The sequence below is a fragment of the Coturnix japonica genome, chromosome 4, assembly GCF_054131305.1.
Source record: "Coturnix japonica strain WE chromosome 4, WE-NBRP24, whole genome shotgun sequence".
Lineage (NCBI taxonomy): Eukaryota > Metazoa > Chordata > Aves > Galliformes > Phasianidae > Coturnix > Coturnix japonica.
The window spans coordinates 68,994,153-69,018,903 of NC_140666.1; the positions used below are offsets into that span (position 1 = coordinate 68,994,153).

The following is a 24,751-nucleotide window of genomic DNA, read 5'->3' on the forward strand; positions in this document are numbered from 1 at the left end:
GCAGTCCTTCTTTGTGATATAGGATTGCATTATATGTATTTCCTGATTTTATTTTTTTTTCCATTATAATTATTATTATTTTGTTTTTTGCCTGCAGTCTACATTCTGCGCCAGGCTCAGGAAATGGCCACTTTTTTTCAAGGAAACTATATAATACTAATAAATGCTGGCCCTTCTAATTTTTATTGTAGCCACCACAGGTTGCAAAACAGGCGATAGGCCACCACTAAGAAGATCATTCATGAGATGAATGCTGTCAGAGCGCTGTGAACGTTCTCTCCATAACACTGATGTGTACCACTTCCCTGGAGTTTGCTGGAAAAAAAGAAAAGAGCAAATTTAATTAAGCCTATGTTTCTGATTATACTGCCACACTAAAGGGTGGCCTTAACTGTAGAGATAAAAGATGGTTAAAGTTAATAATAATTTTGCCATGGAGACTTTTTTCCACTAAGTAATTTATTAAATTTATAGTACAAAATACAACTTAACTAAATAACACTAGAAATATTGGCCAAAACCAGCTGTTCATGAATAATATTCATATACATGTGCAGAGTAAGATACATGTTTGAGGGAGAAAAATACTCAATGTAGCCTCAAAAGAATTGATATAATACAAAAACGCCTATAATAACAGAACTGGTACTCAAGCTAAGCTGTTACTTCACAGTATGACTTGATCCACATTGCTAAGTTTGGAAACTGTTCTGAGTAGGTATATTGGACTTCGAGAGTGGGATTTGCTGTTTGTTTTTATTTTCTATCTGTGAGAGTGGCATTTGCTGTTTGTTTTTCCTTTCTATTTGTTTTCATTACTAATTTGTTCTTTGTTCTCTTCCTGTGGTTTCTGCTTTTCCAGTAAAAAGCAAAATTAAAACTGTAACTGTGAGAAAAGTGATTTTAGGGAAGCTGTCTTTCTTTTCTCCTTGTAGTCACCTGTGTTCCAGCCAGTTGGCACACACTGGAGGCTTATTTCTGTTCATTTTGAAAGGCTTCCCACTCATTTCTTTAACTAGAGCTCATTTCTATGCTTTCATTTTTCATCTTTCATTCTGGGACTGAATTTAAATGATGAATAGTGGTGAAAATAAGCCAAAATCCTGAGGATTTGGTTTAGCTGAGGCAAGTCTGCCAATAGTATATATTTGTCACAGCTTCTCATACATTCTCCTAATCTTACATTGCTAAGAGGATCATCAGCCTGCAAGACTGTCTCACTTTCTTTGTTGTGCTCAAGAGAAAAGCCAAGCTGGATGTTCTGGAGAAGCTGTAGATTAATAAATTGCCATTCTTCATCTTCATCAAAAAGTCTAACAAACAATGAAGAGTGTAGGGACAAATCAGAAATTGGCAAAGTTACTGAATTGCACTAAAGCAGAGGGCTTCTTGTGAGAATATGGGTAGTTCTAAGGGAAGTGTTAATAATCTCTGCATGCTGCCTACCTGCTATGTTAGTCTTACAGTTTATGGCAAGTTGAATGAAGAAACATCTTTCAAGTCCTGCAGAGATTTCTCAAGTGAAAATGTTTGCAGTCCAACAGAAATGTTGCTTTTTTAATTTTCACTTCACTACAGATATGTATAAGATTTCAAGTGTACTTGTCTCAGTCAATCTAAGTGAGTGCACAATTTCTTCCGTCAGTTTTACCCTTTTCCTTTCATACTCCATTTGTTTATGAGGGTATTAGATTGGAAAAACTTGCAGGTTATATACAGTATTTTTTTTTTCTTTTTTACTCATTGGAGAAACATTAATGCTATCTAAAATACTGAGTTGATTTGCTTCCTTTTTAGTTTATTTTGACTGACAAGGATAATTGTATGTTTTCTGATGAATGCAATGAGAAAGCACATTGCTTAATGTCAGTATGCCCCAAAGATACACCTAATATTTAGAACAGAGATATAAGAGTCTAAAGCTTTGAGCTTCTGCAAGTCTTTTAAGAACATTGTCACAGAACCTGTCTCCCCAGACTCAGGTATGAATAACAAAATGTCTGTGATACACTACCACGGTGAGAGTAGGGAAATGGAAGGTGAGAACAGTATAGAAATTATTATTTTTTTTTAATTGTTTATCCAAATCTTATAAATTATTGTTCTTTTCATCTGGTTTATTGTGAGTTTTAGGATGCATACATAGCTGATCTGTGAGATTATTAGTTTTTTTTTAATAGTATGGAAAAATTATTTATACAGTTTATACCAATAAATTGTGATTAATAAAAACACAAATATATGCTCTGTTCCCGTGCAGCCATAAGTATTTATGCTGCAGTAAAGTCATTTAAAATGTATGAACATTTTTTGCTAATCATTTTAGTTTTTTGGAGTTTCCTTTTTGAAAGGTAATTAGGTAGCCCTTCTAATTAGATGAGTTTTGATGTAAGTTGTTTGGTTAAAATTACTGACAAAATATTTTATCTTCTTTCCACAGATGCATACACAACATCAGAAGTGACATATATTTGGACTTATAATGCTTCAGATTCTGTACAGGTGGCACCAGATGGTTCAAGATTGAATCAGTATGATCTTTTGGGCCAAACAATTGGAAAAGAGACAGTTAAATCAAGTACAGGTTAGTAAAAATATGTTTTAAGAAAAAGCACTCACTTTGCTATAATGAACATAGGCTTATTGTAGTGGTAAGCTACTGAAAAAAGTTATTAGCCATAGCTTATTTATGTGTGCTACATATAAATCATAGCAGCAATTTACCAGTTCTTTCAAGTCAGTAAGTAGCAAATAATAGTAGAAGTGAACTTCTCCCTGCTGACTTTTTTTTTATGCTGTATGGAGCTCAGTCTTGAATACTAACAATTGTAATCCAAGTCTTGGATGGGCATTTAATTTCAGATGGTAAATTGCACTTTTTGTCTACTAAATGGTAAAGTATGTTGTTTCCAACCATTTCTATCTGTCAGCATATTTTTGGTATTCAAAACTGGATTATTCTACCTAGCTCTGAACTACAATTCTACATGTCAGGCTGTGATGGAGTGTTGTGATTCTATGACTGTAGACAGAGTTCTTAGGGTGCTTTGTCTGAATGCAGAGGGTTGCTTAAGAGGCCTGCAGCACCAAAATTCTTGTCAACACATACAACAGTTCATGTAAGTTTCTGAGTACTGATCTTCCATGGATCTCAGTAGGAATAAGGTGTAATTTTACCTTAACTTTGAAATGTTTGTGTACTGTAGGATACCTTCCACTACATAGTACATTTTGTTCAATTTAATTCCAGTATATTTGGTTCACGTAAACATACCAAAGTTTCTTTTACCATAGAACTTGACTTTCTGAAGATGATAACTTTTTGTTCCATTGTATTTGTTGTTTTTTTTGTTTTTGTTTTGTGGCACATTAGGTGAATATACAGTAATGACGGCTCATTTTCACTTGAAGAGAAAAATTGGTTATTTTGTCATTCAGACGTACCTCCCATGTATCATGACTGTCATTCTCTCTCAAGTCTCATTCTGGCTGAACAGAGAATCTGTACCAGCCAGGACAGTTTTTGGTGAGTATACTGAGTGGCATGTCTTATTTGCAACAGCTGAAGATGTTAGGAAGAATTTTTGAAGTGTGCTTGGTAAAGCCCTTTTTTTGTTGTTGTTGTTTAAGTTACTTTGTAGAATGTAATGCTATTTTTAGTTGAAATAACTTTCAGCATGACTTTACAGAACTCCAGGGAATACCAAAGCTTTCAGAAATGAGTACAAGTGAGAACTGTCCTTATATTCTTGCTTCTTTTAAGATAAAATTTTTTTCACAGAATGGAAGGTAGTTGTAAAATTCCCATTTAAAAATTAAATTTACATTGTTTTCTGAAACGTCTTTCTTCCACTGATATTACTCAATCATTTTTGCACTTAGTAGATATGAACATTTCTAAACATGTTTGCAAGCTTGCAAGCTGAAATTCTCTAAAATAAACCTTTTTCTGGGAGCCTAGAAAATCTTTCTCACTTATACAAACTGGAATGTACTTTAGGATAGCAAACAACTTCAGCAGTGAAGAATGATACTTTTTATCTTATATTAAGATTTTGTTCTCTTCTTTAGTAAAACAAAGTAACAAATGTCTTTTTAAATACATATAACTTAGGATTCTTCTAATCTGTTTGATTTTAAAGATAAAAGTACAACAGTGTTGGAATCAGCTATAAAACATAATGCATAAAATCTTATGGTTAGTCATTAGTAAACACCATGCAGTCTTCAAAAACATGCCAAACTCAAATGCATATTAAGTCATGCACAATGAAGCACTTACAGTTGCTTCTGGCAGAGGAAATGCCACAAAAAGTATCATGAAAATTGCAGGTTTGAATATGAGCCTTACTGAAGTCAGATGAAATGGGTCAGCAGTTTTAGAGGCACTAGAAGTCTACCATGTTTTCCTAGTAATTTAACAGACAGATACAATATATTTTCTTTCTTTGAATTCTTCTGTCAATTTGTACATTTTTGTTTATCTAAAAACATTTTAAATAATTTTTTTCCTTTTTCTTTGTCAGCCTTGCAAGTACAGTGTCAAATACTATACCTCCATCCTCGTCCTTTTCTGTACCACTTTCTATACCATTAGGACACCATAGCTGGTTTGTCCAAAAACAGTTTCCATCTCCTTTCCCTAAAATGACGTGTTATAGTACCACCAGCAAGAAGTCACCAGGCTAGTTTCCCTGCAGAGTTACTTCCCTTACTGCATGCATCTTACTTGTTCTTTCTTTATTATTTAATTTGTATTTTGGGGAAAGAAGTAATATCTGCATAACAGCCTGCCACTTTAATTGGATGAGACTTTAATGTATTCTGGATAATGAACAATATGTACTAAAAAACAGTATGATGTGATCATTTTGCCTGTATCAGGATGTCTTGAAGAAATTGAGTAGAGTGGTCACAAGAGCAGAACCATACCATCTGGTGATGTAAAATCCAAAATATATTGACCAAGCACAATGGATGTAGGGAACAGATAGCAATTTCTATTCCAGTATTTTATTTCTATCAAACATGCATACACCTCAGCAGCAGTCATGGCCTTATCCCCTCCAGATCAGCTTGGACTGGCACTGAGAATCCAGGACACTTGCACTGAGCATCTGACATGTCTGGTCTCTGCCTGATGGAGCAGCAATTGTAACACATGCTTAGCCTTATGCACAGGGTTGGATGTCACTACAGGAGCTGTTTTCTGAATTTTTTTTTACACTTTAAATGAGAATGTCAGCATAAGCTGCCAATGGTTGCTCTAATCATGTAGCCCCAGGCGAATCTCCCAGCCTTTCTCCATACTTACTGGCAGCAGTTGTCACTGGGATTTCTATTACCCTCTTGACTCCAGCCTAAATATATTACAAAAATGTGAAGGTATCCACAGTTGTATAACAAATTCCTTTATTGCTTTTTAAAGCTTTCTGGTTCATTGAATTAATTTTGACAGAGCCTCACAGATTCATACAAGATGTTTGTTTGGGTGTGGCTTTCAGGTAGACACTACCCAGTGAAATAGGAATTCTGCTATGACAGTAAAATCAAGTGCTTCCTGCATGAAGTGTAAACACTTGCAAGAGAGCTTACTGCACATTTGTACTGATCGTATTTAATATTTTTATATGAAGTGGTTCCTTGCTAGATAGTCATCTTTGCATTGTATAGTGACTATAAAGATATTAAAAATATGTTTAAGAAGAAAGCATTTGTTTTGATAAAGCATTTATAAGAATGAATGAGATTTTGTTTCAAGTGCCTTCTTAAGAGTTACCAAGTCCAAGGATTAATTGTTTGAGTACTGTTCTTTCAAAGAAACATAACCTCTAGTTATTCAAAGCAGCACGTAGCGTTTGGTGTTCTGTGGTTGAGAGAACATACTATTCTTTCTCTTTTCTCTTGTGATGCACTTTCAAGCTGTAGGTTAACATTATGGACTTGATATAATGAGTATTCTTTTATAGCTGAGCTCCTTAAGCCCTTTCTTTTACAGCATCTATTTAATATTGTTGACCTAAGCTATCCAAAAAGAATTGTGGCTTAATTCTCTGTTGTTTCAACTTTGCTTTAAATTATTGGAAGAAGAAAATTTTATCATTGTTAAGTAAATAAATGTTGAATGTGTTTTCTCTAAGAGACAAATTTGAAAAGTATTTGATTGTTTTTTTATTGAAAGGGAATAAGCCTGGCTTATAATGCCTTCATTTAGTGCAAGATTACGGTCTGTTTCATTTAGTAATGTTTTTATTGTTCTGCGTTTAATGTCAACAATATTACCAAAGCTAATCTTGTGCAGGTTATTGAATTCTCACTTCATTTCTAATGGGTCATAACATTTAGAAGCATCACATGTATCTAAATAGCAAGATTCAAGGCAAGTAACTGAAAAATCAGAAATCAGCTTTCTTAAAACCATAGTTAGTGTTTTAACTCCTTCAGGGTAGGAATGACAGTATTAAAAAAGATGTAATAAGATATGGATTCTTTGATCCCCAGAGTGAGCAAGGCAAGAACAGAAATAACAGCTGTGTTATTTTGTGAGTACATTTCCAATATACAGAATTTTAAACTCAAAACACTATTCTCATACTTATGCTATGATCCTTTCCCTGTTCTTTGTTTGTTCTCAGCTTAACTTTTCTGAATCTATATTAATTAATATACCTTTTGAAACAAAAAGCTATTTAGACCTTAAATAGGCAGGCTTTTTAATTCTCCAAATACAGAATTAAGATCCTAAGACAAGTTCAGATTTTTTTATGTGGTTATTTATACATGGTAATTGAATGAGGTATGCCTTGCCTATACGTGTAACTTTGTCCTATTTTGTTAAAAAAAACGTCTTTATTTGTTTCTCAGCTTATATGTCTTTCAGAGGCCACAGTTTATCTTCTGTGCCCTTAGAGATAACCTTCCACTCAGAACTTTCACTCTATAGTTTTTTAATAGGGGAGTTCTGTTAACAGTAGACATAAGACTATGGTGATATTCAAAGGACAAGCACGTATGATAAACAGTATCACTTGGTTAGAGACAGAGCTGGCTGCCAACAAACTAATATCTTCCCAGCTCTGTGCTATTCCAAAACTGTAGCTTGTGTGCTGATGGAAGCATAATCATATGAGACTTGTGTGGAAGCTGAAGTAGCTTGCACTTGCCGTTCATTGTTGGGAATTAGCTCGTAGGTTGTTGGTTGTTTTGTATTCTCATCTAATGAATATACACGTAAACAGTATGGTGCATAGTTAAATGTCATACACCTTTACTCTAAAATCACACTATTTCCAGAGGTTATCTGCATTTGTTTAGTCCTTCAACCTTCCAAACTGAAGTAGTAAGATTTATTATTAGTAGTAGTAGTAGTATGTGTTTCCATAAAAGAGAGATCGGTCTTTACTTTCTTCTGTATTTTATTAATCTATGCAGTATTTTTTACCAGGTTAAATGATTTAATTAACCTTAAAACAAACAAATGAAATAAATTTTTTTTGTGTCACAACATATATTTTGTGTAATTTTGCCAAGTGTTGTGATAAAAGATGAAGTTGTGGAAAGAGCAGTATATTTTGAGATCTTAAACACAATTTAAGGATTTTGTACAGATTATTTGAAAAGCTGAAGTACTTATTTTGTTACAGAATGTTCTTTTTGTGATTTGTTGGATTCATTTTCAAAGGAGATATTTACATTCCAACACAATACAGATAGAATGTGATTTAGACAACTAAGTCTGTTCAAATTAGAGAATGAATTTTATTTAGCAACAGATATTGTTTGCTGAAAGGAAGCTGCCTACTTTTAAAGTTTTTGAATAATATATGTGCATTCTGGCATCCAGAATATGACAAATCCAGTATTTTTCACATACACAAATTTAATGTCAGTGAAAGATGTTGAATTTTACAGTCCTGTAGATGTATATCTTGTCTTCAGTGAGCAGATGCAGTTTCAAACGCTCCACCATAAATCCTAAGCTATCAGATCGCTCCATTCTCAGCTTGATTGGATAAACCTGAAGTGCTAAAAGATTTTTAGCATTTATAGGCATATACTGTTGAGAAGGGAAGTTGTAATATATTAAGGTATATTTATTGAAAGTATACAATGCTTGATCGTCTTGAGAGAAGGGAAATGTTATCAATTTAGGATTAGAGGGAATGTCTTCATGCTGCACCAAGGGAGATTTAGTCTGGACATTAGGAAATACTACTTCTCTGAAAGAGTGGTCAGGCAGTGGAATAGGCTGCCCAGGGAGGTGGTGAGTCACCAGTCCTGGAGGTGTTCAAGGAATGTTTGGACATTGTGCTGAGGGATATGGTTTAGTGAGAACTATGGGTGATGGGTGGATTGTTGGACTGGATGATCTTGTACGTCTTTCCTAACCTTGGTGATTCTATGAGTCTATCATTCTATGATCAAAATGATCTGTTAAAGGTTTCATTTCTTGAAACTTTAAAAGACAAACTGATGAGTATTTGTTGCCTCTTATAAGATAATGCTTGCCCTTGTTTTCTGACACAGTGCCATCATATAATGGCTGTGTGGATGATGAGCTATAGAAGATAGTTCTTGACCTGTTCATAAAGTGTAGTCTTTCTTCATCATAGTGAGATAAGATGCCATCTCTACATAGTCTGTGAAGTTACTTAGACTATTTGGTGTAATATATGATCTAAGGTAGGAGCTTGGTTTCCTCTATTATTTTGATTGCCTCTTATTATAAGGAGAACTCTAGTTCGTAAGTGATGTGGGCTAAGCAGTGATAAGGAAGCAGGTTATTTTCATTTGTTCCTTTTTCTTAAAAGTGGCTTGAAGATACTGCTTTTTCAAGTTACTTAATCATCTGTTTGACCGAAGAATAGAAAGTGTATAATCACTGAGTTTCCTCAGATGAGATCATCACAGATTAAATTTCCATTTATTTATTTATTTATCCAACTCAATTCAGGTTAAATGAATGTGATAGCTTCAATTTATAGAATACAGGAATAAATTAAACTGTATTGGCAACTGTCTGACAATGTACTATGTGATTAGCATTTGAGTCACAAAGTTTCAGGGCTTGCTGAACTTGACAGAGAAGTTATCAACTGGTAGCAAGATGCAAGATGTAAATTCGTGTTGTTTTAATTGAGACTAGAAAAGGTCAACAGTTAATCTTAAATAAGATTTCTGAAGAAGACAATGAATCTTCAAGAAGCTTAGTTTATTCTAAAATGGAGGTCTTAAACATGACACTACCTTATCAACAGCATACATTTGCATATGGATAAGGTCACTGTATCTCTGAGAAACAATCACTTCACTGATACTTCTGTGTAATTAAAATTACTTCTCTCTAGCTCAAGACCTGTGTTAAAATTTGCATATGATAATTTTTAATGTAAGATAGACTGTATTTTCCCTGAGGTGCGGAAAATAATTAAGCCATATGTTGTCTAAGTGTCAGAGGAGAAAAAATTTTTCACAAAATACGTTGTCTACCCACTTTCATACAACAAAATTTGCTTCCTTGTCGCTGTACAGGCTATAGATCACAACATCACAACTCACTCCAGACCAAATTCCCCTCTTTAATATATGGAAGCAAAAACATAGCAATTAGTGAATTATGTCTGCTTAGATTTGTGGTTACTGAGTTAATCAGCAGATATTTTTGTGTCTTGTCTTTCTTTTGGAATCATGACCTCTGGATGCACATCAAGGGAGAGCATCACTGGCTGCTTTGTTGTCTTTTGTAACAGCCACAGAGGTGAAAATTCTTTACAGAAAGGATAGAATTTGTAAAGCTTGAAAAGGCCTGAGTAGGTGTAGCTGCTACTTCTATTTTCCACAGAGATTAAAAATGCTTCTCTTCTAGCAGAATAAATGTGTGATCTAGGTTGATCCTGCAGATCCTAGGTGAAAGATTGCTTAAAACAGAGGATCTGATTTAGGGAGAGTGATTTTTTTTCTCTTGGGATTCTTGTGACAACAATTTTATGAGTTCACAGTTTTTGAAGCTGTTTCCAATTTCATAGCTTTGGAAGCTCCTTAGCCTGTTAATGGAGTGCAGGTTTACTGATCTATGCTAAGTATTTCACTTTGTATTGCTTTTTCTTCTGGAAACATATGTAATGGTGTACCACAAAGGGAATAGTTTAGTTTGTCCAAGTGTGATTCAGCCTCATGTGTAAGAACTCCCCCTCATGTGTAAGCGGTCAGGGAATTACTACTCCAACTGGACTGCCACAAGTCCATGGGTTTGGATGAGATTCACCCTAGAGTGCTGAAGGAACTGGTGGAGGTGATCGCTGAGCCGCTTTCCGTAATCTTTCAGTGCTCCCTGTTAACGGGTGAGGTCCCGGAAGACTGGAGGCTTGCCAACGTGACCCCCATTTACAAGAAAGATTGTAAGGAGGATCCAGGGAACTACAGGCCTGTTAGCCTGACCTCGGTGCCAGGGAAGGTAATGGAATGAATTGTCTTGAGGGAGATCACAAGGCAGGTGTGGGATGACCAGGAGATCAGACCTAGCCAGCATAGGTTCATGAAGGGCAGGTCCTGCTTGACCAATCTGATCTCCTTCTACGATTTAGTGACCTGTCTGGTGGACAAGGTAAAGGCTGTTGATGTGGTCTACCTAGATTTCAGCAAAGCCTTTGACACTGTCTCCCATGCTGTTCTCCTTCAAAAGCTGGCAGCCCGTGGCTTGGATGAGTACACTCTCGGCTGGGTAAGGAGCTGGCTGGAGGGCTGGGCCCAGAGAGTGGTGGTAAATGGAGTTAAATCCAGTTGGAGACCAGTCATGAGTGGTGTTCCCCAGGGGTTGGTGCTGGGACCTGTCCTCTTCAACATCTTTATTGATGACTTGGATGAGGGCATTGAGTGCATCCTCAGTAAGTTTGTGGATGACACCAAATTGGCAGAGAGTGTCGATCTGCCTGAGGGTAGAGAGTCCCTGCAGAGGGATCTGGATAGGCTGGAGAGCTGGGCTGAAGCCAACGGGATGAGGTTCAACAAGACCAAATGCTGGGTTCTGCACTTTGGCCACAACAACCCCATAGCAGCGCTATAGGCTTGGGGTGGAGTGGCTAGAGGACTGTGTTGAGGAAACGGACCTGGGGGTACTGATTGATGCTCGGCTGAACATGAGCCGACAGTGTGCCTGGGTGGCCAAGAAGGCCAATGGCATACTGGCTTGCATCAAAAACAGTGTTACTAGCAGGAACAGGGAGGTAATTGTCCCCCTGTACTCGGCATTTGTGCAGCCGCACCTCGAGTACTGTGTTCAGTTTTGGACCCCTCACTGCAAGAAAGACATTGCGGCCCTGGAACGTGTTCAGAGGAGGGCTACAAAGCTGGTGAGGGGTCTGGAGCACAGGCCTTACGAGGAGCGGCTGAGGGAGTTAGGATTGTTCAGCCTGGAGAAGAGGAGGCTTAGGGGAGACCTCATAGCTCTCTATAACTTCCTGAAAGGGGGTTGTAGTGAGCTGGGGGTTGGCCTCTTCTCTCGTGTAATCAGTGATAGAACTAAAGGGAATGGTTTTAAGCTGCATCAGGGGAGATTCAGGCTGGACATTAGGAAGTATTACTTTTCGGAAAGAGTAGTCAGGCATTGGAATGCACTGCCCAGGGAGGTGGTGGAGTCACCGACAATGGGAGTGTTCAAAAAACTCTTGGATGTGGTGTTGAGGAATATGATTTAGCCTGGAAGTATTGGTAATGGTTGGACTAGATAATTTTCTAGGTCTTTTCCAACCTTGATAATTCTGTGATTTTGTGATTCTGTGAACTGATTTGCTTAAGGAATGGAGATTTCATTTCTGTCTGTGAGTTTCTTCTTGCTAAAGCATTCAGAATAATGGTCTCATATTTCCTTCTCAAGTATCCATTTTCTGATTTATTTTTCTTAGGTTTTTTTGTGTGTTGTTGTTTTGTTTTTGTTTGTTTGTTTGTTTTTGTAGAATTTCTGGCTTCCTACTGGGTTTTCATTAAGTATTGTAAAGTGCTTTTAATAACTGTCGCGCTGAAGAACAGCACTCTTGCATAATCAAGTCTTACTTTCTGACATATCTTATACAGTTGTAGTAATCTTGCCTGTCAAAATCAATATGCTGTTCTAGGAAAAATAAAATCTTGTTCCGAAAATCTGAATGAAAATTAACCTGTTTAGGTCTTCAACTGTGTCACTGGCTGGTTGGAAAGAAAACTAATCACAGACATATATATATTTAGTTATTTCTCCTCAAAAAAATGTTAGATTGTATGATACTCTTGGAAAGATGGATGCCAGACTCGTAGCCACTGCAGTAAAACCAAGTGTTTTTTGGGCACCTGTATAAAACTTTTCTTACTAAAATACCTGAGGGGGAAAAAAAAAAAAAAAGGTACAAAGGAGAATCTGTAAATAAAGAGATCTGTAAAGAAAACTTTAAAAGAATTTTTTAAACTGACTTTTAAATAATGATCTTGGACTTAAATGCTTCAAAAGAAACTCCAGATGTAGCCTTTAATACGACACCGCCTTAGACAAGCAATTTTTCCACTTTGTTTTTTGTTTTGTATTTTAACATTCAAAATCCAAGTAAAATTGTTGATGTTCTTTTTTTTTTATCCCCTAACAGGAGTTACTACTGTGTTGACAATGACAACACTGAGCATCAGTGCTCGAAATTCACTCCCCAAAGTAGCATATGCAACAGCTATGGATTGGTTTATCGCTGTTTGTTATGCATTCGTATTCTCTGCGTTAATTGAATTTGCAACAGTAAATTATTTCACAAAACGAGGATGGGCTTGGGATGGAAAAAGTGTAGTGAATGATAAGGTAAGTCCTTAGGAAATAGCCCTATTTCCAATCAAGTGTAGTATACAACTGCAATACATTTGTTTGTTTGTTTCTTTTTAAGTTGGCTATTACTAGAAAACGCACGACGTTCAAATCATAAGAAAAGACACTCATTGGTGAGGAAAAATAAAGGATGAATAAAGTAGTTCTGAGAATACTATTTAGGACTTTATAAGTAATTTTCTCCATCATATTAAAGATTAACTAGCTTGAACTTTAAATCACTTTGAAACATAAATCATATACATATTCTGAGAAGTTACTCACAAAAAATAACCGGCCCTACAATACAGTCAAATCATCTACTAATTGTTTCATTTGAGGTGAGTAGTGTCACTGGTGATATGAAAAATAGCTTTATGTGGACTTTCTGAATATATGCAACATATACACACTCATGGATGTATCTGCATCATTTTCATTTTTCATGGCCATTTCTTTAATCTGCATTATTTAATATGTGAGAAAAAGCTATGTAAGAATTTTTATTTCTCAAATTGAGGCTACTTCAATTTTTAGCAGTGTTTAATGTATTATTTTCCTCCTCTTTATTGACTTATAATAGTTTATTCTTGTGACAATAACCTTCTCATAAGGTTTCTGAGGAAAGTGAAGGACATTCACAGCAGTTAACAAGAAAGCCTGGTAAGGTGACAGGATTATTATCCTGTAGCTTGTGACCGCACTGTGTCACAGGGTCCTAGCCATCTAGCTGTCCGCAATACAAATACAGAATGAATTTCACTAAGTGACTGACCCTTGTCTGGGTTGCCTGCAAGGTTCTTTCAGGGCAAATCTTAAATGCACACTTGCCAGAGTAAAGGAAATCATTAAAAAATAAAGAAACAAACAAACAAAAACTTTATGTGCCTTGCTTATATTTATTTAATTTCATAAATATTTTGTAAAATCTGATGGTGTTATGAAGCATCTGGGCTAAAGCTTGTTCAGCTGTGTTTTCACTTGGAGACAAACTTCCCTGCACTGTACCAAGCTCTGTCTGCTAGGAATCTAAGTTCAACATACAAGTCTTGCTCTGAGAGTAATGCCTCCTATTTTATTATTTTGGTCCATGACATCAAAAGATGATGTTGGCAGTAGAGGCTCAACTTACTCATCAATATTCTTTTAAATTTTGTTGAAAACGGCACTAGAGGTGCAGCCTGACAAAATGGCATCTGACATGGAAGTATGCACGAAACAAAGGCATGTCACTGAATTCCTCCATATGGAAAAAATGGCACCCACTGATATTCATCGACATTTGATAAATGTTTATGGAGATCAAACCGAATGCAAGCACAGTGAGGTGGTGGGTGGCATATTTCAGCAGTGGCAACACCAACAGCGAGTCATCTCCACTGGAACAGATTTGTATGAGTGCAGCACACAGATTTTTCTTCATTGCAGGTGAAAATGAGTAGTTTAAAGGTGGTTACTATGTTGAAAAACAGTGTCTTGTAGCTGAGAATTAGCTCTATCAAAAAGTGTTATTGTGCTCTGTACCTGTTGTAGTTTCCATAGAAATAAATAGGAACATTACTTTCAGAGCAACATATGTATTTTGTATCCCTTATTTTTTTTCAGTAGATGAATTCTGAGAGCATAACTTTATTCCACAGAAAAAGCAAGAATGTTACTGTGATCTCTATTAATTGTGGCTACTATCTCTGCAATTCTTTTGACAAAGAGTACTCTGAATTGTGCGGTTCTAAAATTAGGATATACTAATTTTTTCTTCACAGATGATAGGAGTAGATGTGAAGTTCAGTTTACCGATGGTTTCTCAGCATTTTGAATGTGCAGAGAACAATACATAACAGATTAAAAATGTAGACTATTAATGAAATTTCTCTATTTTTTTTGGTTGACCTATCATATGATGTTAATTTGTATGGCAAGGATGCTTTTCATTTTGTTACAGTTCTTGGTAATTTTTTTCTGTTCCTCTCTTTTTCTCCTTCTAGTCGTCTTAACTGAGAACACTGTAAAATGTTGTTAGGAGTTCTGTTGTGAGGAGCTAGAAACAAAACTCTTTGAGTAAGGCTGACTTTTCCAGTTATCCTTACAATCACAGTAACAGACTCTTGCTCATAAAACTTTGGTAGGATTTTTAATGGATGGTGTAGGAGTCCATGTTTTTAAAACATTCTGTATGTTGCCTATATGTTGTTTTTGGGTAGGATATATTTTTCTATAAACATGAATTTACCATGATGTCATTCTTGACTCTTATTTTAATATACTTTATTGTTTGTTTTGTATTGGTAATGCTATGTTAAGTCTGATATGGCAAATAGAGATTAAACATTTAACTTCATGCTGTCTCTAATAGAAAAAAGAAAAAGCATCTGTCATTAAGAAAAACAATGCCTATGCAGTAGCGGTTGCCAACTATGCTCCAAATATTACCAAGGACTCAGTGCTACCAACCATCTCCAAGAGCGCTACAACTGCAGAACCCAACAAGGCAAAACCAGAAGCTAAGCCACAGGAAGCAAAGAAGACATTCAACAGTGTTAGTAAAATTGACAGAATGTCTAGAATAGTGTTTCCAGTCTTATTTGGTACATTTAATTTAGTGTATTGGGCTACATATTTAAACAGGGAGCCTGTTTTACTTGGCTTTGCACCATCAACCTAAAACCTGAATTGCACTGAGGACTTAAAACATCATTCTAATCAGATAGGTTGTTCGCTATGTACAGTACGACTAATAACTGCTAATCTGTGAACCATTATGTACAGAGTGTATATAAACGTCTTATCTGTGTATCTCCAAAGGAGGGACACAGTGTTAATTCATGGGTCTGTAAACAGATAGCACCCATGGCAAATATAGCCAACTCTTTAAAAGTTATACCCAGGGGAGCTCTGTTAAACTAGGATTCAAATATACAGAATTATATTCTCTCCGTACAAAGAAATAAAGATATGATCCTACATAATTATTTAGGAACAGTATTTTTTTAATTTAAAGTTAAAATATTTTTCTACAAAGTAACTGATTCTACTTTAATGAAAGGAATTGTCATTTAAAAATGATTTTTTTAAAAGAGTATAATTGTTTCATACAATAGTGGTACCCATGTACATAAGAGTACGGAGGTCGTACAGTTCTGTTATTCACATTAATTCTGGATACTAGTTAGGCTGAGGAGGTAGTAAAGGCTACTATATTGCAAAAGCCACAAGTTTCTTACTTCTGTCCTGTTTGAACTTGTTAATAAACTACTACAGTTAATTTCAGAGAAAAAGTGTTGAGCAGATTTCTAATATTAATCAGCTTTTACTCTTCACTGTTTTCTTAATTTGGTGTTGCTAAACCAGGTTGTCTGGCTTAACAAAGTTAGATTTTTCTGTTTCTTGATTTTTCTGCTTCTTGATTTTGTTCTTAATCAGGTTATTGTCAGCTTCATAAAAATCACTCAAAAATTTTTCAAGGTTAAGTATGTTAGTAACATAATACATTCTTTATCTTGCTCAGTGTTATTCTAAAACCTGCCGTTAAAGGATTTGCCTGCATTTTCCCCAGAAATTGTTTTCAAAGGAAACAAGAATTCATTATTTAAGTTCAGGAAATTGTCCATATGAATAAAATTTACTGCTGCTTTTGTAAATTGCAACTTTACCTTTCGCTGACATAAATTTCCAACAACTTTGTATACTAAAAATGGTTTTGCTAAGATTTGAATGTTATTTTTTTAATAAAAGGTCATGCATCATCAGTAGGTATCAACTGTATTTCATATATATGAATATAACAAAATTGGATCTGCCATTTGCAATTTTATATGAACATTTAATACTGATCAGTAAAATTGTTTTTCATCTGAGCCTTTGCAAAGATTCTTTATGCCCCTAAAGGCCTGGTAAATCATAACGTAAGTAGTAATTGTGTACTGCATTTAGAATTTAGTATATGTGACCAGTCAAAAATATTTTGATTCACACATACATTAGCAGTTATTAGTTGACCGTTAGAAAAAGATACACTTTTATGATGATGTCTTCTAGTAGACATATGTAGTCGTATAGTGTCATTTATTGCAGTTTTGTACAGTATTTGAGTATAGTGCATAAAATAGGTATGTTCAGAGTTTAACAAAGTTGTAAAAATATTTCTAAAATTAAATAAAAGACTATCTTAAGACATGGAAATGTGCTAAAAACAACAAAAAGAAACTGCTTTTATTTGTTGTTTTGTTTTCTTGCATTTTCTTTGCTTTTAATGTGATTCTGTTTTGTACTTTGTGTGACTGTATAGATGCCAAGGTCACAAATGCATTTTATGAATATAATTAATAGTTAAGACAGAGTTAACATCAGCAAAATAAAGAAGACAGCAAAATAAAGGGAGAAGTGTGGACAAGGTGTGTATCCCTTTAAGTCCCTCTGATTAAACTTTCAGATTAAGCCTTTCTCATCAACAGTAGTTAAAAAAAAAGCACTTTACTCATAATATTAAAAATATCCTTATTTTCATATATATTTATATACAAATGTAGATCTTCCATGTAATGTGGAGATGTGTGCAATAGTTTGATTATGAGCATAAGGCTGGAAGGCAAGCAATAAAAGAGGTTTCTTTCATGATATAGTTACACATTTATAAAATGTTTTCTTTGTAATTGTTAATTATCCCTTTATTGTCACATTGTCCAGGTATGAATATATAAATATGTACATATGTACAAATAATTGTAAATATTAGAACTGTAGAAAATCCCCTTCACTTTTAACTCTGTTTTTGGCAAAGGGCTCTGACTGTATAGTTTAATGGAGGCCCATGCTTAACTGCTCTTGGACTTGAGTAGCTTGATTATGTTTTCTGTAGTTGAGGTCTTCCTTCTGTGACCTAGAGAGAGTTCTTACTTTCAGTTCATGCCAGCAAGATGTAGGGACTCTCTGAACCTCACTGACTGGGCTTTGAGAAGGGGAAGTTTGTATTTCACCCTTGTCCATATCCCAGGTACTCCAAATACTTCACGGTGTTCAAATAATGTTGTGTATTTCTCTACGGTTGGTACTGTGTAGTCAGAACTCTCCCCGCTGTAAACGTGCCTGCACTCAGACACATGTTGGATTACCTTATAAGGAAGGATTTTGCATCTTTACACAAGAACAGATACCCTCAAATGCTTTTGCCTGTACAAGTTTTTGTTTGTTTGTTTCTTTTTTCCTCTTTTCATTTTTTTTTCCTTGCTTTTTTTTTTTTTTTTTTTTTTTTTTCCTGGTAGATAACATCTGTGTAATTTTCACTGCATGCAAAAAAATTTCTGCAGTTTGCACAAGAAGCTTGGTGCTGTCTCACATTAGCCAGCTCTACTGCTACTGTTTCTATTGGGTGCAATGGTTTTTTCATTCACTGATTATTTTCTCTATGTCTTATATCTAGAGACAATCAAGTCAAAAGGCATTTATCATGTGCTGAAAATACTTTTATCACATGCTAATATAGAAAAATAAGCTTGCTATATAAATTCACTCCATTAATCATGTTAAATAGCCACATGCAGTTCCTGTGGGCATCAGCATGGTTTTAGAAGTGTTTGTGCTAAATAAATGTTCGATTTTACATTCAGTTCAGTTGGTTTGCATTCAGGCAGTGTCAAGGGGGCGAAAGGAGTCTGCATTATTATTTCAGTACTGAAATGGAGAAAAAAAGTAAATTGATTACACAGAAATTGTATACTTGTTAGACAGCTGGATAAGTGAACACAGGCATCATGCAGGGAACACTGAAAATAGACCTTCTTTCCATTTAATGATATAACTCCTGTGAATGTGGGTTTAAAGCTCGTTTCAGAAATGCATGTGCCAAACACAAATTTTCTTTTATTTCATTTAAGACTTGCTGGTATATTAAATACTTAGAGGGCACGAGTGAACAAATGCACATCACCACTCTCTGAGAACTGCACATGGAATCTATCTGTGAAATTCTGATTGACATGCTAATTTAATTTATTTTTTCTGTTATTCTTGGATCAGGGTGTTATATCATTTTTCTATGTAACTTAAGAAACAAATAGATAAATGCAATGATACAATGATGCAGTAAACATGGATTGGAATTATCTTAAATCTGAACAAGGTTAATAGAGTAAGTTTCCAGTGTAGTACTGGAACATGCAATTCTGGATGCATGCGGTCAGTAATTTAACAGTAATTTATATATCAGCATGAAGAATATAGAAATCAGCAGGGTTTATCAGCCAGGGTTGTCTGCTGGAGGCTTCTTAACAGATTGCTTTTAAAACTGAGGTTCCAGAATTTTTGATCATGTTGTAGCCAATGAACTTTACTTTCCATATCTGGGCAAATCAACTCATAACTGCTGCATTACTGAATATCTTTAAAAATATATATTATAGTAGGTACTGTGAGATAGGAGTTTTGGCTTGGGAGACTACTCATACTGCTGAACATCATGCTAAATAGCAATATCATGCTAAATAGGAATATTTAGGAATATGATTTAGCTGGGAAGTATTGGTAGTGGTTGGACTAGATGATCTTCTAGGTCTTTTCCAACCTTGAGAATTCTGTGATTCTGTAAATTAAGAAGATGGTCTGCCTTTATAGTCATGGAAGAGAGAACAAAAGAGCTTCACTAGACTCCAGACAGGAACGTTACCGAATCACCTTCTCTTCCCAGTGGTTATAGATTACATGGGGTGGTGAGACTGTAAAGTGGGCTGACTTGTACCAGTGTGAAAACAACCAAAAGCAGCTGGAGGAAGGTATGGATATATTGAGGAGTGGTAAAGAGAAGAAAATGACAGTGTTACTGTGTCTGTGGATTGTCAGATGACTGACGAAAAATTATTGAAGGAGGTAATGTGTATTTTTATTCAGGTTCAGTTCTCAGCTTTTGTTGCTATACATGTGTTTAGGAAAAGTAACTTTTAGAGCATATAAAATTGAAATACTCCATGTATAATTCTTCTGAACTTGAGGGAAACGATTTGTGCCTTTGAAATGGAAAGGCTCCTACTGACAACTTATGGAAAGCATGCAAAATGTTGGGTGCTTCCTGCAGTTTCTGAAAACTAAGGCAGAAAAAGGAAAAAAGCATCTGGAGTAAAGTAGAAATTAGTTAATACCAGGATTTATTTTCTTAAGAGGTGTGACTTTCACTTATGCACAGATAGATAGCCAATATTTATTCTCCATACTTCTCATTCATGTTCTGAAAAGTCAGTATGGCACAAGTTCTTGCTTTGGCTTTTTATAAAACAAATAAAGTTTACACTTCTGTCCATTCCTAGCAGATTTGAATGAAAGAGAATTTAAGTATGGATGTGAAGATGTCAGTTCACTATGTACAAACACAGAATGGTAAAGTAAATAGGTAATAATGAGTTTTGAAACAGAGTAAGATAACATTCAAAAATGAACCACAGAATTTACATGGCTTCATTGAAACAAAAATAAAAACAAAACAAAAGCAGAATATGATAAAAAAGCAATTGTCTGAATAAATCTAAATAGAATCTCTGAATGTGGTAAAATTTGACCTTTAAACATTAAAATAAGGGGGAAAAAAAGGCATGTCATACCACAGCCTCCATTAAAATAGGTGGCTTTTTAGAAAGTAGATTTTTGATATTACTTCCACCCCTTCAAAATGACAATATATCCTTAGCTAGAATGCTGCCAACTTGCAGTGTTACCTTAAGCATATCTTTAACATTTCTTTCTATTTTTTTTTTTTTTTTTCTAGTTCTGGGGATCCCTCCCGTGCTTCATTTCTGTACGTAACCCAAACTCCCTACCAGCCAGAACTTTTAATTCTGCTATTATAAATTCTAATATTAGTTCCAGCCTACTGAAAATCAGGGTTTTCATCACTTTAGAACTTCAGTAGTTAAATTTAAGTTCAAGTCTCAAAAGTTTGTTTCAATGAATGGCATACGTTAAGTATAGAAAAGGTTGTTTTCCTCTACTTTATTTAATTTTCTTTCTTCTAGATTTAGATCTCTCTAGGTAAATTCTTGTGCTCAGTAAGACCTAATCAAGTGTTTCTGGGGGAGGCTAGGGTTTGAGGGCTTGACCTCTTCGGCTGTGATTGGGGCAAAACTTGGGCTGAATTTAAAGGAAAACTGATTATGTTCCTAAGCATGTTCCTTTATATCATGGAAGTCACTGAGTTGTTTTTTTTTTTCTAAAAGGGCAATACACCTTGGAGTACACTTGGGCCCTCCAACCATACTGAAGTATGAGACCTGATGTCAGTTTTAACTGTGGCTCATTTTAGTGCCCTTTAAGAGTGTTTTAAAAGTGTTGTGAGTGAGGAGTGAGTGCTAACACTCTCAAAAAGGAATTTGGAGGATATTTGAAAATATGCAAGATTATGAATACTCTTCCTCTAGTGTTGGTGTCTACATAAATATATATGAATATACTTGTTATATTATTTAAAAGTTATATTGTTTTCAAACTTAAAATCCTTATATAACAATTCTTCACTTGATCAAGTTGCCTGGAGCACATGTTTATGCATTCAAGATGTTTAATGATTGCACCGAGTGCTTTCATTCATCTGATATACAAAGGTAAGAATCAGCAAGTTGAACATTTCTTTTCCAGTATTTCATCCATCCATCTATTCTGTCGGGGATGGAAAGAATGGAACAAGAGAATGCTTTGATCAACTGCTTTTGATATTCTTTAATGTTCATTTTTGCTGAATTTATCAGTTTTAAGGCTACTATAGCTTAGCATTAGCATGGAAAGCAGTGTAGTACTTTACATCTATTAGAATAAATACATGCAATATTCACCATATCTATAAACTGTTAAAAAATCAGTTCCTAAGCATTCCTTCACCCTCTACCTTTGAGCATAGTCACTTTACTAGGAAAACTTTAAAGGCACTTTAATTTTAATGAAAGTGATTAGAATAAGTCTTGATAAAAGAAAAATAATAAAAGTAATGTGGAGTCTGATTCAGACGTTAACAATTTCTCAGCTGGACTGCAGTCAGAAAACATTTATATATTGAATAACAAATTTATTTTAGTGAGTCAATTAGATGTGAAAATGTATGGGAGTGTGAAAATATATGTTTTCAGTGTATTAACAAGAAATGTGGAAAAAGGAATAATGGAACCAATAATTCTAAAGAAAACTGAACACCAATCAAATATACACAGTAAGAAACTGCATGATAAATGTAAGTATTCTTAACCTTGAACATCAATGTCATATAAAATCTTCTGGGTGAAAGTTCACTTTATTTAATAGGTTTCATAGTTACAAATAATTAAAGAGGATGATAATATTCTGTAATTTGTGACCTTGTTTTAACTGGAAAAAGTTGTTACTTTTCTAAAATGTAAAAGAAATAACTTGATTTATGTTTGAATGTGTCACTTTGCTTGCTATTGAAGAATATTTATTAATCACATGCAAAATATTGCTTAACATTATCTTTTTGTACTTCTTATTAAAGTTAATTTAAATATAGCACACTTTGTATTTTTGTTTTTAATGCTTTCATGGCACAAATGTCTAATTATTCTCATGGCTTTTCTCTCAGGATTTGTGTGTGGGTTTTCTGGTTTATTTGTTTGGTTTGCTTGTTTTTAAGCAGCCCATTACAGCCTCCTCAGATGTGCTTTTTTTATTACAGATAAAATTTCCCAGTGGAAGAAAACAGTAGTTTGGAAATAAAATGCTCCTTGGCTTTGTTAGCGTTTAACAGGCTTTTCTATTTATATAGTGAGAATGTCCTCATGTATTCACATTACTTGTAACTACGTTTCATGATTTCAAAAGATTATAAAACAATGCTGCATGGTACACTAAATATCAGCTGATGAGGAATAGAAGAAATCTCCTTACACAGAGCTTAGTTCATCAGTCAGACTAGATAGGGGGTAAATCAAACTTACCTAGAAACAGCTCAGTTTGTCAGCTACCACAGACTGTTAGTAGCCTATTGTTCTACTCTAATGTGATATTGCTACATATGTTTCACTCAAAATCTGTACTTTCCTTTTTATTCTTTTTTAACATGCATTGTACAGATAGCTCAATATAGACTATATACATATGATCAAGAATATAAATAGTATGTTTGTAGAAAATTAAGAAATATAACAAAATATGTGCTCCATGCAGCTATCTGGTTGCATACTGTAAGACCTGGTGGGACAGCCTCAAGTGCAGCAGGGTGTTTTGCCGTTCTTTTAAATGTATTTTCTGCATTCCAAGTCTTTAAGTAGAATGAGTTGTAAGTATTACAGGATAGCCTGAATACTTTTCCTGAACAGCTGCAGTATCAGACAACAGGCACATAAATGCTCTTCGTGGAAAATGGAGGTGACTTGGCTGATAAGCAGGGATGTGGGACTCCTTGAATCAGGGCTGGAGTTACACGGTGCTCTTGTGGAATACCTGGGAATGCCAGATAAGTGTGTGAGCAATCTACAATGAAAATACGTAAACATAGTAGAGTTTTAGTACCTTACACTGGAAAGAATCTCTGCAGGTCACCCTCTAAAATTTCCTGCTGGAAGCGCAGCTACTTCGTATCAAATTTTATGAGACCTCATTCATTCATGTGCTGATTATCTCTGAGGATGGAGATCCCACAACATCTCTGAGTCTATATTCCTCTGTCACCACCCTCATATCAACAAAACCCACTTTTATTCTTTCTGTTTTTATTGGAATTTCCCAGGTTACAATTTGTATGAGTTGCCACTCACTCTGTCACTTTGGACTCCTAAGTGTCTATATGTATATAGTCCAAGTAATAGCCATTACATTACATTATGACTTAGTACAATGCCCTCTGTGTGTGTCAGATGGCTGGTCAATCAAAGTAATTTAGTGGAAGAGACTTCCTACCACATATCCCTGGATAATCACAGTAGGTGATTTTGCACTTGCTTTATGACAGTCGCTGTTCATGTACTGAGGTGCTAAGAAATACTCATTATATCTGGTGAGGAAAAATCTCCCTTTTATGTGCTGATTTCCATTCAAGCGGTAGAGGTAAAGGTTATAACTACTTTTTTTTAATTTCAAATGTATGTAGATACTTGACTATGGAAAGCTGCATTCCTAATACAGCTTGTGGAAGATGGAAAGATACCACCACACTGTAGCTGGTGAGTGGGAACGTTACCAACAACAAACACATGCTATTGTATGTGTCTGTCAGAGAATATAGTCTGCTTCTGTCTTCTCTGCTAGATTTGAAAGGAAAATCAAAATGTGAAGAGTAAACAAATGTCAGTGCATGTAACTGGTCTTTCAGATCAAAATATTATTTGAAGTATGTCTCTAACTATATTTTGCATTGGGATGTACACTCCATCTGCTGATAGGTGCATGCTGAGTGAGGTCACTGCCTTCCTGTTAATGGACTAGCTCTCTGCTAGACTGCTTTGGGATTGCTCAGAAGTGGCTTTTTTTTGCTTGTTTCTGGAGCGGGTTCCTTTTGACATGTTGGTTGGTTTGCTTTAATAGTATAATTTGTATGAGTTCCAAAGAAGTTTTTAGTGACTGAAGCAGAAGTAAAAGATTGTGGTGAGAAAATATGCAGTTCTCCATCCTTTCTCAGCCATGTAACAGCCATCAATAGGAGTTACTTCTCCAAGCAGAGCAGCACTCAGTCATGGGCCGTGGCCAACAAAATCACAAACTGCTTGTGGTAGGGCAGGTATTTCTCTGCTGGGTCAGCTAGTGACTATGTTTTCACTCCTAAACTGCATGTTGGTTCACAGTATTCTTACACTGATTCAATTTTGCTGATAAACTGAGTTTGTTATTCTTATTCCTTGCTTCCTTCCATCCATGTGTACTGGTGTCTGGATTATTTGGTTTCCTAAACTTCCTGAGAATTGCCTTTACATTCTCAGTGAGCTTCAGTCCTTGTGCAACACTGCTAAAAACAAA

General features: G+C 35.3%; 1 protein-coding gene across 2 annotated transcripts in view; it reads left to right on the top strand.

Annotated features, from left to right (window-relative positions):
• GABRA2 (gamma-aminobutyric acid type A receptor subunit alpha2) overlaps window positions 1–22,309 on the top strand; it is a 56,651-nt gene extending 34,342 nt beyond the window's left edge. For both annotated transcript variants that reach the window (XM_032444111.2, XM_085547231.1), the window contains exons 6-9: window positions 2,441–2,584; window positions 3,374–3,526; window positions 12,612–12,814; window positions 15,171–22,309. In XM_032444111.2, the coding sequence (XP_032300002.2) occupies window positions 2,441–2,584; window positions 3,374–3,526; window positions 12,612–12,814; window positions 15,171–15,479 (809 nt within the window). In that variant the 3' untranslated portion in view covers window positions 15,480–22,309. The remainder of the gene's footprint in view (window positions 1–2,440; window positions 2,585–3,373; window positions 3,527–12,611; window positions 12,815–15,170) is intronic.
• The last annotated feature ends 2,442 nt before the right edge of the window (window positions 22,310–24,751 follow it).